Here is a 15268-nt window from a genome sequence, read left to right on the forward strand (position 1 = left end):
TTAGGTCACTGATAGCGTGCTTGCCTAGCATGCTCCAGGCCTTGGGTTTAACCTCCAGAGTGACCAGAAAAAGGGGTTGGAGATACTTGGTTTTTGGGTTACTTTTCCATCCAGTTGTCCCTGCCTTTTTTCCCAGTTGAAAAGAAAGTGAAGCATGGCATAACAAGGCAGTTGGGGAGCTTGTGATCTAACATTTTTATAAGGAATGAAGACACACAGGTGCCCTGAGCTGGCTCCAGAATCACAGGTTGTTTACTGGGGATTCGAGGCCTAGAGCCCAGGACTCTTCACAGGACTTGCTCCTTCCACGTTCCTCTTAATTTTTAAAAAATGCAATGGGTAGGATTTATGTACATGCACACGGAAGTTGGGACAGCCTGGTGAGTTGTGACAGGGTGACCCCAGGTAAGCCCAGGGTCCAGAGTGAAGCGTTGGCAGCATCCAGCAGCCCCCGCTTCCCCTTCACTGTCTTGTTCCACCTGCTAGAGGAAACATTCTGTGAACTTCCAGCACTAACTGTAAAAGCTGCCATTTTGAACTTTTGACACAGAAAGTTGAATTGCGGAGGTTACAGGTGTGTGTCACCTGCCCTGATGGAATCTGGGTCAGGACATGCTGGTGGGTGATTGCTGTAGCAGGAAGAGTGAGCCCGGAGCAATGAGCTCGTGGAAAGCATGTGTGGCGCCCAGCTTTCCTTGGTGCCGGTCAGTTGTCTCGTGGCTACTTACCTGAGAGGGGTCTGCAGTACCGTACCGAGGCAGTGTGTTCTCTAGGGATGCTACAGCACACCGTGTGTAAATGCCATTCATTTCATTAATTTTTTATTAAATATTTTTAATTAATTTTTTGAATTTATAGCATATCCTGACTGAACATCAACGAGAACTCAGCTAGCTATTTTGGGCAAATCACCTGTTTAACAATAGTAAATCAGTTGTATTCTGTAAAAACATTGGTATACCTCATGGAGGAAGGGTTTGTTTTAACCAGTGATTTGTCAGGTTCTTTTTTTGTTTTGTTTTGTTTTTAAATTTTTTTTTTTTTTTAGATGTTGATTGACCTTTATTTTATTCATTTATTTATATGTGGTGCTGGGGATTGTACCACTGAGCCAGTTCTTTTTTTTTTTTTTGAATTTTTAAAGAACATAAATGTTGCACTTGTTTTTCACCTTTTAAAGGTATATTTTATTATTTTTTTAAATTTTTTTTTAGTGGTCAGTGGATCTTTTATTTATTTACATACGGTGCTGAGGGTTGAACCCAGGGCTTCACACATGCCAAGAAAGTGCTCAATCAGTGAGCCACAAACTCCAGCCACATTTGTCAGGTTCTTTCAGTACTTTTGACAGATTGTTTTGAATACCCGCTATGAGAATTGAAGTGTGTTAGATTGAGTGGTATGGAATTTTCTAGATCAGGGGAAAGAAAACCTAGTCCTCCATTTTCTTCTGTGGAAATGTAATGTCCAGGCTGCTGTGGGGCTTGAATGGATGGGGAATTTGAAGGGCAAGTTGCTGGCTGGAGACAGCCCCTAATGAAGCATGCTCCGGAAACTTTGAAGGCCAAGGCCAAGACACTTGGACGAGTGTGAGATGGCAGCTTTTCTTTTTTTGTGTACTATCAATTGGTGATGGAACCCAGGGCCTTGTGCGTGCTAGGCAAAGTCTTCTGCCACTCAGCTACATCCCCAGGCCAGTGAGGCAGCTGCTTTTGAGGAATCCTCTTAGTGTGAATCCTGGAGTCCTGGCCTTCTTACTCCCTTTTGGTCTTTCCCCCTGGGAAAGAGGGCTTAGACATTCTTTATTCAACAGAAGGGAGCACTGGTTACCACTTGCTTTTTTCCCCTTTGGTACTGGGATTGAACCCAGGGGTGCTTTACCACTGAGCTATATCCCCAACCCTGTTTATTTTTTTATTTTGAGACAGGGTCTCAGGCTCCAGAATTTCTGGGATTACAGGCCTGGGCCACTGAGCGTGATTCACTGCTTGTTTTTAAAAAACAAAATGAAACAATTTTTTTTGTGTGTGTGTGTGTGTGTGTGCTGGGAATTAAATTGAGCTTGCAGGGCCTGTGTTCTACCACCGAGCTATGCCCCCAAATTTCAAATAATTTAAAAAGCATGATTATAAATACAGTACTTGGGATGAAGAATTTGGTTGTTATAAAAATACTAATTGCTTTTTTTTTTTTTTTTTTTCTTCTATGAAGTTCCAAAAGATAATCCCGTAATTCTTTTCTTTTGGCAGTACTGGGGATTGAACCCAGGTGTGCTCTACCACTGGGCTCCATCTGCAGCTCTTTTCGTTTCTTATTTTGAGACAGGGTCTCTCTAAGTTGAACTTTGCATTGTCTTGCCTCAGCCTCTGTGGGCGGCTGGGATTACAGCGTGTCACCTGCCCTGATGGAATCTATAATTCTTTAAGTGGGGACTGAGATGATACTGCAGAGTAGAGGTTTAACATTACCTCATTGCTGACAGTAGCTGTGTGACCTTGGGCAAATTACTTAACCTGATTTCCTCATCTGTAAAATAGCATTAATTGTTCCTCTGTCATTGGGTTGTTGTGAGGCCTGAAGAAACCAAGTCAATCTGGGCAAAGGCTTAGTCAAGTACTGTTTGTCACTGCACCGCTGCTAAATACAGGGTCATGTCAACACTCTTGTCCCACCAGCACAGATTTCCCTGACTTCTTTCATTTCGAAGGATGTCGTGAGTTCAACAGCAACATTAAATGACTTATTCAAGGTGTATGTCTGAGGCATGATTACTGACTCAGGAAAACCAGCAAGGGTCTGGAGCCACGTGTTCACTCCAGGGGCCTAAACCAGGTTTGGCTGCTAGGTCAGTGTTGGTGTAGAAACCCTGTGGATCCCAGCTGGTTCCTGGTAGCCTGAATACCAGGGTGTAGACCTGTTATCACTAACTCTGGGACCTGGTCTAAGTCAAGCCCGCATCCTGGTTCCCCCATTCACAGATGGGGGTGAACTGTTTGAAGTAGGTAATAGATGCACACTGTAAACAGGTTCAGTCAGTTTAACAGTGGAGAGTAAAAAGCACGTCTCTCACACTGCTGTGTCCCAGGCCTTCCCTTCCCCAGACCACCTTGAACCTGTATGCACTGTGCCATTTCCTCCTCTTGCTTTTCTTTTGGGGGGTGCTGGGGATCAAGCCCAGGACCTCACATCTGCTAGGCAAGTGCTTGATCACGGAGCTCCACCCTAGCTCCACCATCTTTATAAGTATAAATTGTAGCATATTATATGGACTGTTTTACATTTTGCTTTTTTTAAAGTAGTAAAACAGGAGCTGGGCATGGTGACACACATCTATAATCCCAGCAACTCCGGAGGCGGAGGCAGGTGGATTGGATTGCGTGTTTGAGGCCAGCCTTGACAATTTAACAAGACCCTGGCTCCAAATAGAAAGTGCCCCTGGGTTCAATGCCTGTTACCAGAAAAAAAGAAAAAAGGAGGAAAAAAAAAAAAGAAGAAGAAAGAAAGAAAAGAAAAGAAAAAGGTGAAACAGTTTAGACATTCAGAGATGTAGAAGACTAATATAATGAACCCCCAGGTTAAGAAATGGATCGCAGACACTTGCCTTCCTTGTAGATAACCACCTTCCTGGACTTGGTGTTTATCATTCCCCTGCAGGTCTTTGTTTGTGTAAGTGTGACCTTCAACAGTTTGTACAGTATCGTTTTGAATATTTTCAAAAACTTGGGGACAGGGGTTATAGGTAGGTGGTAGAGTGCTCGCCTAGCATGTGTGAGGCACTGGGTTCCATCCTCAGCACCACATAAAAATAAGTGAATAAAATAAAGGTATCGTGTCCATCTACAACTAAAAATGTTTAAAAAAAAAAAAAACCAACAAAACACACACACAGACACGCACACACACACAACTTAGATACTGTATATATTCCTGGGTTAGTTTTTGTCTTGTCAGTGAAGTTTGTGCCTGTTGCTAGTGTGTAGATGTTCATTCGTTTTCACAATAGTATCGCATCCTGTTGTATCTTTCCTATTCTCCATTACCTGGAGCAACATTTACATTATTTCTTTATTTTTGTTTTTCTGTTCAAACTGCTACAAACATTCTCTTACACATCTCCTTGTGCACATAAACAACATTTCTCCAGGGGACATACCCAGGAGCACAGTCGCCAAGTGGTGAAGTATAGGGAGACGTTTCCCCTTAACTAGAAATGGCTGGATTATTCTCCAAAGTGATTTTGGCAGTTTATATTCTCACACTATATTCAGTCTCAGCTTTTGGCATATCCTCACTAATATTTGATGTTTTTGAATTTAAATTTTGTTGATTTGATAGGAGTAAAGCTGAAGTGGTTTCATTTGCGTTTCTTTTGTTTTTGTAAGCAGTTTATCTGAGAGGTCATTTCATGCTTGTTGGAGATCTTTAAAAAAATATTTTCAGAATTCCATTTGTGATAATTTTTCATTTAAAGAGAAGTTATGAAGATAGTATAGTGAGTTCCTATATACCCTTTACCTTATTTATTTATTTTATTGTGGTACTGGGGATTGAATCTAGGGCCTTGAGTTCCGCCACTAAGCTAAATTTCCAACCCATTTTACATATTTGTTTATTTATTTGAAACAGTGTCATTAGTTTCCTGGGCTGGCCTTGAACTTGTGACCCTCCTGCCTCAGCCTTCAGTGCTACTGGGAGGCCGAGGCCTCTGTTCCCCTGTACCTGGCTTCCTTAATTGCTGATATTTTTTATATGGCACATTTGTCCAAGCAAGGCATTAGTATCAGAACAAGGTTTTAGGTAGATTGTAAACTTTGTTGATTTTTTAAAAATTTTAATTTCAAGACTGGGTCTCACACTAAGTTGTCCAAGCTGTCTTCAAACTCAAGATCCTCTTGCCTTGGCCTTCCTGGAGCTGGGATTATAGGCATGTACCACTGTGCACAACTCTTTATGCAGATTTTTACCAATTTTTCCACTAATCTCATTTTTCTGTTTTGGTATCCATTCACTACATCACTTGGCTGTCCTGTCTCCTTAATCTCTTCTTAACTCTTAGCTCTTCGAAAAATGATCACGGCCTGGCGTGGTGGTGCCTGTAGTCCAGCTACTCAGGAGGCTGAAGTAGAGGATCCTGAGTTAGGCCAGCCTGTGCAACTTCCTGAGACAGCTTCCAAATTAAAAACAAAAACAAAACAAAACAAACAAAAAACAGAGAAGGAGAAGCAACTGAGTGTTAAAGTAACACCAGCACGGTGTTACAGACATTGGCAGAAAAAACCCAACCAGACCAGAAAACCCAGCAGGGCTGGGGTGTGACTCAGCATTGCAAGACCCTGGGTTTATTTCCCACCACCTCCGTCACTGCAAAAAATTTGCAAAAATGTGAAACAAACCATTCTTCTCATTCAGTGTTTTTATTTAGGGAACAGGTTTTTTTCATTAAAAGTACGCTATGTTTCACATATATTGAGTTTATCAATATTCCAAAGTGATTAATTTTAAAGTTGTGTCAGTTTAATTTATAAAGTGATAAATATTGATAGCTACAACCCACGTGAACAAAAGCTCTTTGGGATCCTAAATTGCATCCCAGTGTAACAGAAATCCTGAGACCAAAACATTTGGAAACCACCTGGCTAAACATTTAGAGAACAAACAACTTCTTTCTGGAACCGTAAGAGGAAAATCACTTCCTCAAATTAAAGCTGGTTCCCTTTTTGAATTTACCTCAAATCAGAGCCACCAGGGACATCCAACATGTTAGCATCTTTGTTCCTTCTACCCACAGAAAACCTCCAGCATGTTGTGGGTGGCTTTCCTTTAACCTGGACACAAACCATTGTGTAGGTCAACTCTTTGCTGGAGCCAAAGTCACTCTTGATTTGTCAACTTCTCAAGATAATTTTTTGTGTGTGGGTGGGTACTAGGAATTAAACTGGGATGTGCTTTCACTGAGCCAGGTACCTGGCCTTTTTATTTTTTGAGACAGCGTCTTGCTAAGTTGCTGAAGCTTCAGAGTTGCAATCCTCCACCCCAGCCTCCTGGGGAGCTGGGACTTCAGGTCTGCACCTCTGCCTGACTTCTTCCTACTTTATTCTTAACGTAAGTGAGTTTACTCAGGACAGCCCTCTGAAATGAGGGCAACTAATTAGAATGCTGAGAGGCATCCCATTGGCCTCTCTTAACCCGTACTGTGGTCTCAAAATGTTGTGAAATATTCTTATTAAATATTAACTAAAGGAAACCCAAAGTGACATTTATAGTAAACATACATGTGTCTGCAACTTCAGTTAATGAGCAGTCATGCACAGCAAGTTCAGAATACTGAATTTCCTTATTAGTGTGGTTTGCACGAAATCTTTTTTGGCATATTGTTGTCTTCACCAGGTGTGCAGGGACCCACAGCCTGTCAGCAGGGGTAAGTGTTGAGAGACAGCGCTCCCTGTCTTTGTTTTTTTGAACTGGGGTTGATCCCTGGAGCTCTTTTCCATCGTTATGCAGCCCCAGTCTTTTTTTTTTTTTTTTTTTTTTTTTTAAGACAGGATCTCCCCAAGTTGCTGAAGCTGTCCTTGAATTTGTGATCCTCCTGCCTCAGCCTCCTGAATTACTGGAATTACAGGCATGTGCCACCACGCCTGGCACCAGTGCCCCCTTGTGTGTTTGATTGAATCAGCTCCTGTGAGGCACTCGGGGTCTGCAGAGAACACTTCAGCTCCTGCCAGTGTCACCTCTGACCCCTGCTCATCATCTAGACCCTGGGCAGTCCTGCCAGTGGCTGGCTCCCTTTCCTGGTCAGGGATCGCAGCATAGTCTTGTGTGAGTTAATCTCCGAGCACCATCTGAGAGCTGAGGGTTTGGGAGGAGAGCTTTGCTGGCAGGAGTTTTTGTTGGACTGGAGGACCCTTGAATGAACATCCCCAAATTGCACCACTCTTGAGTGATTTAAGAACAGTGTGTCCTGTCCCCTCTCTCAGTCATCACTGAACAAGGTAATTCACCTGAGGACTGTTGCCTTATTTATGTGGATAGATTTCTTGTCCTGGGATGACCTGGCTTGTGAGAAAATTGAAAAAGGCAGCAGTAGTGGAAGAGGAGAAAGAAGCAGGGAAGAAAGAACCTTTGTCTAACCTGGCGATGGGACAGATTGGGGCCAGAGGAGGTGGGATGTCACCCTTGCAAGCTCGCAGGTTTTCTTGCCACTGATTTCTTATGTGCTCAAAGGAATATTTGGACCTTTTTCAAAATCAAGGCAGGCTCTCCCTGAGTGTACATTATTCTGAAAGATTAAATGAGCATGGTTTTCTTTCTGCCGTGCAGAATGTTTTCTAGAAGCGGGAGTCTATAAAGAAGAGGTAAGTGCTCTTTGCCCTCAGAGTTATTTGACACCAGTTGTTTGGTGGAGCAGTCAGTGTTGAGTGCTTTGCATCACCTCCTGCTCTTAGGGGATCAAGTGCATGGAGTCCCTGGAGAAAGGGCTAAATGCAGAGAGGAGATGGGGAATGAGTTAGGTTCTGCCTCTCCTGGGTTTATCTTCTCTTAGTTTCTTAGCAACCTGCCTGTTGCTATGGCAACTCGTTACCCAGGCAGCAGAGGCAGTGTGCTGTGGAATGTTTGCTCTGTCGCAGGTGCTGGGAGGCTAGGGGCGTTTTGCTAGCTTTCTTTGGGTAGCTAGACTCAAGCAGGATTTAGCATGTGTTACCTAAAATATTTAAACGGAAGAGCACAGATAATGAGGCTGGTCTAAGGAATAAGGTCCACAGTCCAGGAAAGGTGGTCCCCTTCCTTCTGAGGTGGTTTTTGAACAGCTTTGGTGATTACATAGAGTTTGTGGCTTTTCAGTGCCCTCAGTGGAGTTCAGCGTGTAAAGACTTGGTATTTGGAGAGTCTTCTGGTGAATGAAGTAGTTGATCAAGATGTGCAGTAGCTGGGCTTAGGCTTGACGGCAAACAACAGAGACCTGGAATCCTAGTGCCTTAATTCTGATAGAACTGAAGATATAGCCCAGTGCTGGAGAGCTTGCCTCGCATACATGTGGCCCTGGGTTCAATCCCCATACCCCGCTCCAAAAAAGAGAGAAAAGAGGACAGCCTCAGTTAAGCTGTTGTGGAGCCCCTGTTCGTGGATCGTGGTAAGGTCCTGCCATTGCTACTGTGGATGATGATAAATGATGCTTGATGACATAATGGCACTTAATGTACTTCTGTGGTACACCAGCATAGTACCACGAATCTGAGCGACATTAGTGAAGTCTTACAAATCCTGTGGAGGGGTCCTAGTAGTACACCCAGTTTGCAGATTTTGGAAGGCTGGGGTCTCAAGGACACACAACACAGGTGGAGGTGGCGGAGCCAGGAACTGAATGAACTCAGGATGGCTTTCAGAGCCAGTTGGGTGGGAGCCGGCCCGGGCCCCTCGGGAACAGGTCCCCCAGGAGGGTCCTCGCGGAGGGGACGCGGCCCCACCGCCCCACCGCCGTCGCAAAAGCGGCGGGCGCCCCAAGCCTCAACCCGCAGCACCGGAACGAGCATCCCCAGGGACAACCGCCCGTCCACCAGAGGAGATGGCGGGGCGGGTTGGTTGGGAGGAGTGTGCCCTGGCGACGGGAGTGTTTACACGTGATCACATCATCTCAGTTCTTTCTGCCACCAGTGCCCTCATCTTCATTTTGCAGGTGAAAAAACAGGCTCAGAAGTTCACATGCTTGCCTAAGGCGTTTGGATGGGAAGTTGCAGAGCTAGAATGGGAGGTGGCGGGTCATGTGTTGTGTTCCCTCTGCCAGGTCTCATCAAAACACCCGAAGGCACAGGTGCTGTGGCACATGCCTATAATCCCAGCAACTGGGGAGGCCAAGGCAGGAGGATTGTGAGTTTGGGGCCAGCCTTGGCAATTTAGTGAGAGCCTGACTCAAAAAATAAAAAGGGCTGCAGATGCAGGTCAGTGGCAGAGCGCCCCTGGGTTGAGTCTCCAGGGCCAGAAAACAAACGGAACACCTAGATGGTGGTGATTAGCCTTAGAAGTCTTAGTTTAAGGTTTTATTTCTTGCAGGAAGTCTTAGGGGCACCCGATTGACAGAGTTGCATTGAGCTTTCCTGTCTCCCAGCCTCATTAGGGTTTTTTGTTTGTTTGGTTTTTGCTGTCTGGGTGTTGAACCCAGGATCTTATGCATGCTAGGCAAGTCCTCTACCACTAAGCTTTACTGCCAGCCCCTTTCATGTTTTGAGTCGGGGTCTTGCAGAGGTTGCTGAGAACTAGTGATCCTCCTGCCTCAGCCTCCGAGTTGCTGGGATCACAGGCGTTGCCACCAAGCCTGGCTGGAATCTTCCTCTTGCTACAATCACTGCAGGTTGAGCGGTTTAGAACATGTCCGTTACTTTATTCTAGAATACTTCATGTACTTCTAAGCTTGGAGTTAAAAGACACTGAGCATCCATCCCTTTTCGAAGGAAATCCCACTGATATCTGGGCCTTAAAAAAAATAAAGGCCCGTGTCTCTTGGCTCGTGTTCCAGGCCCTTGAACTGAGAAGTGGAGTGCTTGATTTGCCCAGTGCTATGCCTGTGACATGTTTAACTAGAAACCTCGAGGGGATCGGGCAGACATTCTAAGAACTTTCCTAGAGTTCACATACAGCCTCAGAGAAGGAAGTTGGTATTTGGGGGTAGGGTGTGTTAAGGTTGGAACAGACACTGAAGCTGTGCTGGGATTGTATTTTGAGAAATAACTCACCAGAAGTGGTTTTGGGTAGTTCTTACATATTGGTCATATCTGTAAACACCAAAGGGGCCGTCCGCCCCGGGAGGTCTTCCTGTCTGGCTCCCCCTCTAAGGGGCCTCTCCTCAGACCCGCCCCGCCCCCCAGGTTGGGCTCTGTTTCTGCCGGGTGCACCACCTCTGTTGGAGAGGTCACCTCCTAACGAGGCAGCCCTTTCCCTTCTGTACCCCTGTGGGTGTCGGGTACATTCCTTGCCTTGATGTGCTCTGGGTCACAGCCTCTGCTCAGGGTTCTGAGGCCTGGGGTCTAGAACCACCCAGAACAGCTCCACTCCATGCTAGAGGCAGAGGGCATCTCTCACTTATTTGAAGACCACGGTGTGTGTCTCCTAAAAGTTCTTTTTCCTGCTTAGGCCTCCCCAGCCCCCACGGGGGCTCTCTGGAGTGGCGGTGTGTGCATTCGCCCTCTGAGCATCTCACCGGGTTCCGGCTGGGTCTTCTGCTCCTGCACTGGAGCCCTGCCCTCCACGCTTGCTGGCCCTGGCTGTGACCGTGACAGCAGTCGGCCGATGCTGCCCCGCCCTCAGTCACTGCAGCCTGCCGTTCTGTTCGCTTTCAGCCAGCATGCTTCTTGAAGCTGCTGCTTGTCTCCCATCCACTGCCTCCTGTTGGATTCCTCTTGAGCCTCTCGCCCTTGCTGCACCTGGCCTTGCTGGGTGTTTCTTCATCAGCCTTCCAGTCAGGCGTCCCGCCGTCTGTGTCTCCCCGAGTAGTTAAGACACAGACGTGAGCCGGGTGTCAGGCCCTTACCTGTAAGCCCATCAGCTTGGAGGCTGAGGCAAGAGGACCAGAAGTTCAAGGTCAGATTGGGCCACTTACTTAGCTAAACTCTGTCTCAAAATAAAGAAAGGGCAGGGCACGTAGCTCAGTGGCAGAGCACCCCAGGGTTCAGTTCCCAGTATTGCAAGAAAAGGGAAAGAAAGACCAACAGACGGGAGCTTGCCCACCCTGTGTTCTCTGAGAAATCCCTCATGGTTTCTGTGACACTGCTCATAGGATGGACCCCTTGCTTAGGGATATGACAGGTAGACCTTCACCGAGTACCTGGGATTCTGCTTTGTAGCCTGGCTCCTTCCTTCTGCACCAGTTCTGGAAAAACGAAACAGTTTTTGCTCTTTACCAAAGAGAACTGCTCTCGTCTGGAAGGATCTGGACCGCCCCACCCCAGTCTGTCCTTTGTATCACCGTCCTTCAGGGGCTTGTCCAGTGTTGTCTTGAAGGTTCCTGTGGTCATTCCCTTTGTTCCCCCATGTGGTTCCAGCGTAAAATACATCGACCACATCCCCAGGCCTTAGGTGTGTGTCCACAGTGGGCTCCTGCCTGAGGACACCAGGCTTGGCCCAGTCAGTGCAGCTAGCCATCCTTGCCTGCTGAGCTTTGTGATTAAACCCACAGCTGGGGGCCCGCAGAGCCTCTGCAAAGTCAATGAAGTGAGTTTTTTTTTTTTTTTTTTTAATGAGGTGCTGGGAATTAAGCCCAGGGCTTCATGCATGCTGGGAAGCTCTCTGCCTCCTCCCCACCCCTTTCGGTTTTGAGATGGAGTCTCACTCAGTTGCCCAGACTGGCCTGGAACGTGGCAGTCCTCTTGCTTCAACCTCCCTGGTAGCTGGGATTACAGATGTCTGCCACCGCACCTGACTTGGCATGAGAATTTTGTGTGTAAGTAATTTTCTGAGAAAGGGATCCATTTCCCAATCCGATCCACTGTGATTCCCTTGGGACAGCACTCCTGAGGAGTGAGCCCAGTAGCTTTGAATAGCAGGCTCTGAGCCATGGCTTCAGCCTACGCTGCCATCTCGAGCCCCAGCAGTCACCTGTTCCCGTGTGTCAGCTCATCTTGGAAACGTCTATTGTGAGCCACAGGCTGTGCCCTGGGTGCAATCTGGCTGGAGGTAGACGGGCAAGGCTTGCTAAGAACAGGTTTCCAGGAGCTGGGATTTAAACCTGTCCTCCGGTGTCCGTGGGATCTGTTTCCGGCTGGAATCCCATGGACTGCAGCTGTCCAAACCTCCATGCCTCCTCTACCTCTAATTTGGAGGTAGAGGCTTACTGCTGTTCAGAAGGTCATTGAACCATTGGGATGGAACGTGACAGTGGGTTTGTGTTAACTGGACCAGGGTCAGATAAAAGGGGCTTCCTAAGATTAGTTTCAGTCCGGAATGTCCTGTCTGAAGCAAATAACAAAGCTACAAAGCTATGATTGAAAGTGATTACTGTGTCAAGTTCCTAGAAAAGATAACTTACAAAGTATTCGCTTCTTTGTTTCTTTGATGTTTCTGGGAATGAATCCATTGGCGCCCTACCAATGAGCTACATTCATGTTCCTTTTATTATTAATTTTTTGAGACCCATCTTGCAAAGTCGCCCAGACTGGCCTTGAATTTGCAATCTTCCTGATTCAGCCTCCTGAATACCTACGAAGTATTTTTGTGACTTGGGCCTTTGATAGTTTTTTCTTTTTCTTTTTTTGTCCCAGGGGATTGAACCCCAGTGGTGCTTAACCACTGAGCCACATCCCCAGCCTTTAAAAAAAAATCTTTATTTAGAGACAGGGTATGGCTGAGTTACTTAGGACCTTATAAATTGAGGCTAGCTTTTCACTCATGATTCTCCTGCCTTAGCCTCCTGAGTCACTGGGATTACAGGCCTGTGCCACCGTGCTTAGTTGATAGTGAGTTTTGTTCTTGAAAAGCTGAAAGATTTTGGTCACTTGTAGCCAGTTCTAGGCTGAGATGCTTGGGAACAGCCGGGTCAGAGTTGTACTTGCCCAGGCATTGGTGAGCGTGGCGAATGGCGGCCTTGCCCAGCCCTGTCCTTGGCAGTCCCGCTCCTGTCTGCTGGTGTCTTGACCCCCATCTGCTTGCTGGTTCCCTCTGCCACTGCGCATTCGTTTGCCTGGAGACCCATTTTGGTAGCTTCCTGTCTGTCACTGGGGCAGAACCAGGCAGTGTCTCCTGCTGGGTGATTTTCAGGTCCTGGGAGCTGGTGTCTGGGATGGCCTGCGGGGAGTTCCTGGGTCTTGGGCTCCTGTTGTACAGTCTCCTACCCTGCGCTCCCCAGAGCCCGGAGACCTCGTGGCTCACCCCCACCCACTTCCCTGCACCTGGCCTCAGCCTCATTTGACAGCATTACTGGTTACCCAGACTTCTGTGAGCCACCCGGGGAGCCTGCTGCTGTTTGGAATCCAGCACTTACCCACAGAAACCGGAATCTAAACCAACAGCTTTTAGAGTGAGACTGGTTCAGTTGAGGTTGTCACCTGCTTGTGTTTGCCTTTTGGCTCCCAGGGGACAGGGAGGGCTGTAACCTGGGCAGCAGGTTTGCAACTCAGTTGCTGACATTCACAGGGGTGCAGGTGATCTGACTTGAATTTTGGGGGGAACCTCAGTATTTGCACAAGTAGCTTATATAAATAGTAATGGAGCATTTCTTCCCTTTTGTCTCCTGGAGGAAGAGCCTGCCACACACTCTTGTGTCAGTGTCACGTGTGCGTCACATGTATGTAGCATTGCCCACCCTCTCACTGGGCTTGCAAGGCCAAGCTTCATGCATATGGCTCAGTGTCTTTCTCTTAGGTGGCTCTGGGGCTTTCCTCTTAGACTCGGGCCAGGTGTCTCCTATTTGCAACAGAAGTTGGTTCAAGCCTGCTCTGACGATGCCTGGACTTTGTCCTCTGTGCCACCCCATCATCCTCTAGTGTAGTCTGATGGCATCTGTTCTTGTGTGCCTGAGGAGATGGCTTGGGGGAGAGGTGAATCTGGGCACTTTCCCACAGTCTGTGGTTCTGAAATCAAGGGGACTCTGGGTCTGTGTTAGCACAATCTCTCAAGGCAGTTTATAAAATATCTTTAAAAGAAATATTCTACATTGTGTGCCTAGTGTGTGTGAAGCCCTGGGTTCAATACCCACACACAGTGCAGCGTTGGGAGTTGACAACATGATTCAGCCAGACAGCCTGCTTTATTTTCTTATCTTTATGCAACTCATGCGTAATGACATATTTTTAATTTTTTTCTCTTTCACATATTTCATCTTTATAATTGCATTTATCAGCTATGTGATTGTTTAGTAATAAGCAGTTAGCTACCCCTCCCCCCATTTTTAGCCTTTTAGGTTACATCTGCATGTTTTTAGCAATGTAAATGGCACTCATATTTATGCATGTCATATTTTGCCTCTTAAATTATCATTCTAAATTTGAGTGTGTGCTGGGGATTGGACTCGCTCACACAGGCGAGGCAACTGCTCCCCTGTTTGCTTTTTGATGGGGGACCACCCCCGCCCCAGTAAATCTTGATGTACATTAAGCAGTCATACTGCTGTTGGCCCTAGGAGAAACTAAAAGTTTCTTCTACAGACTTCTCACTCACTGTTCTGTAACAGGTTTTGCCCCTGCTTGGCTAGCTTAGCTTTAAAAGGTGGCCCTACCCTGCATTCTTTGGTCCCAGGTGATGTCGGACCTTATGTCTCTCCTTTTCCTGTCCTCTGTGCTTGGGCTCTGCGGGAGGCATTCCTGGGCACAACAGGTGACACTCCATGCCCCTGGTTTTGGGGGGACTCGTGGATTTTGTGATACCCAGGTGGTTTGCGCAGCCTTATTTCCTGCCAGTAAATTTGTTTATGTGCAAAGACTCAGTAGGAGATTTATGAAAGTGCTCTCGAACTTGAACAACTTCAAGAATCCTTATTTGATATAGTAAAATGGATCTGTGCCCTCAGTGCACTTTTTTTTTTTTAGACTTTTCATTTTATAGTTTTTCATTCTGCAGAAGTTAGGATTTGTCCTCTTTAGTTTTTCTGCTGCAGTAGCTTTCATTACTTATGGGAACTTACTAAGATTGAAAGGTGGAAAGGCCTGATACTCCCTGGTACTGTTCAAATGTTTGGAGAGGATTAACTGGGTGCAGCCCTCCGCCTGGCCACCCATGACAGCCCCGTTTCTTGGCTGGGACAGCCAGGCAGCAGCGTTTTGTGTTTAGTAGGCACGTGTCCTCCTGCAGGCTGGGTCTGGTCCTCACCCTGGGGAAACAAGCTGGGTGGACCCATTTTGTGGGAGCACGGGCCCCTCCTCACGTTGGTTTTCCTTTCAGCTCTAGCCGGCCCTGTCCCAGTTCTGAGAAAATGCTCCGGGGGCTCAGCAGTGCTGTGCCAGGACTTGAAGACCGCGGTGGACTGCAGGGCCCTCAGGCACTGTCAGCAGACCGTCTGGAGCAAGCCCACAGTGGTGAGCACCTCTCGTCCCAGGCTCCCCTTCCCTGCTGTCCCTGCTCTGTGTCCTCCCGAGTGCTGTGCTTGTGCTTTGTTGTGACCCTGTGTGGGAGGCCGGGCCCATTGAGGTCTGTTGCTGGTTGTGCCCAATTCACTGCATAGGAAGTAGATGGGGATTCTGTTCTCCCAAGGTCATGCAGTCTTTGGCCACCCCGTGCTGCTTTCTGGGCCACTCTGCAGGTCCCACTTCCCAACTTAGATTAGGGTCCTCTGGGCACATGGGCACAGCTC

General features: G+C 47.1%; 1 protein-coding gene across 2 annotated transcripts in view; it reads left to right on the forward strand.

Annotated features, from left to right (window-relative positions):
• Positions 1-15268, forward strand: part of PSAP (prosaposin) — a 32516-nt gene that overhangs the window by 2554 nt on the left and 14694 nt on the right. For both annotated transcript variants that reach the window (XM_079137082.1, XM_079137083.1), the window contains exon 2: positions 14860-14993. In XM_079137082.1, coding sequence (XP_078993208.1) covers positions 14860-14993 — 134 coding nt within the window. The remainder of the gene's footprint in view (positions 1-14859; positions 14994-15268) is intronic.

Source organism: Sciurus vulgaris (genome assembly GCF_902686455.1).
Source record: "Sciurus vulgaris genome assembly, chromosome: 4".
Lineage (NCBI taxonomy): Eukaryota > Metazoa > Chordata > Mammalia > Rodentia > Sciuridae > Sciurus > Sciurus vulgaris.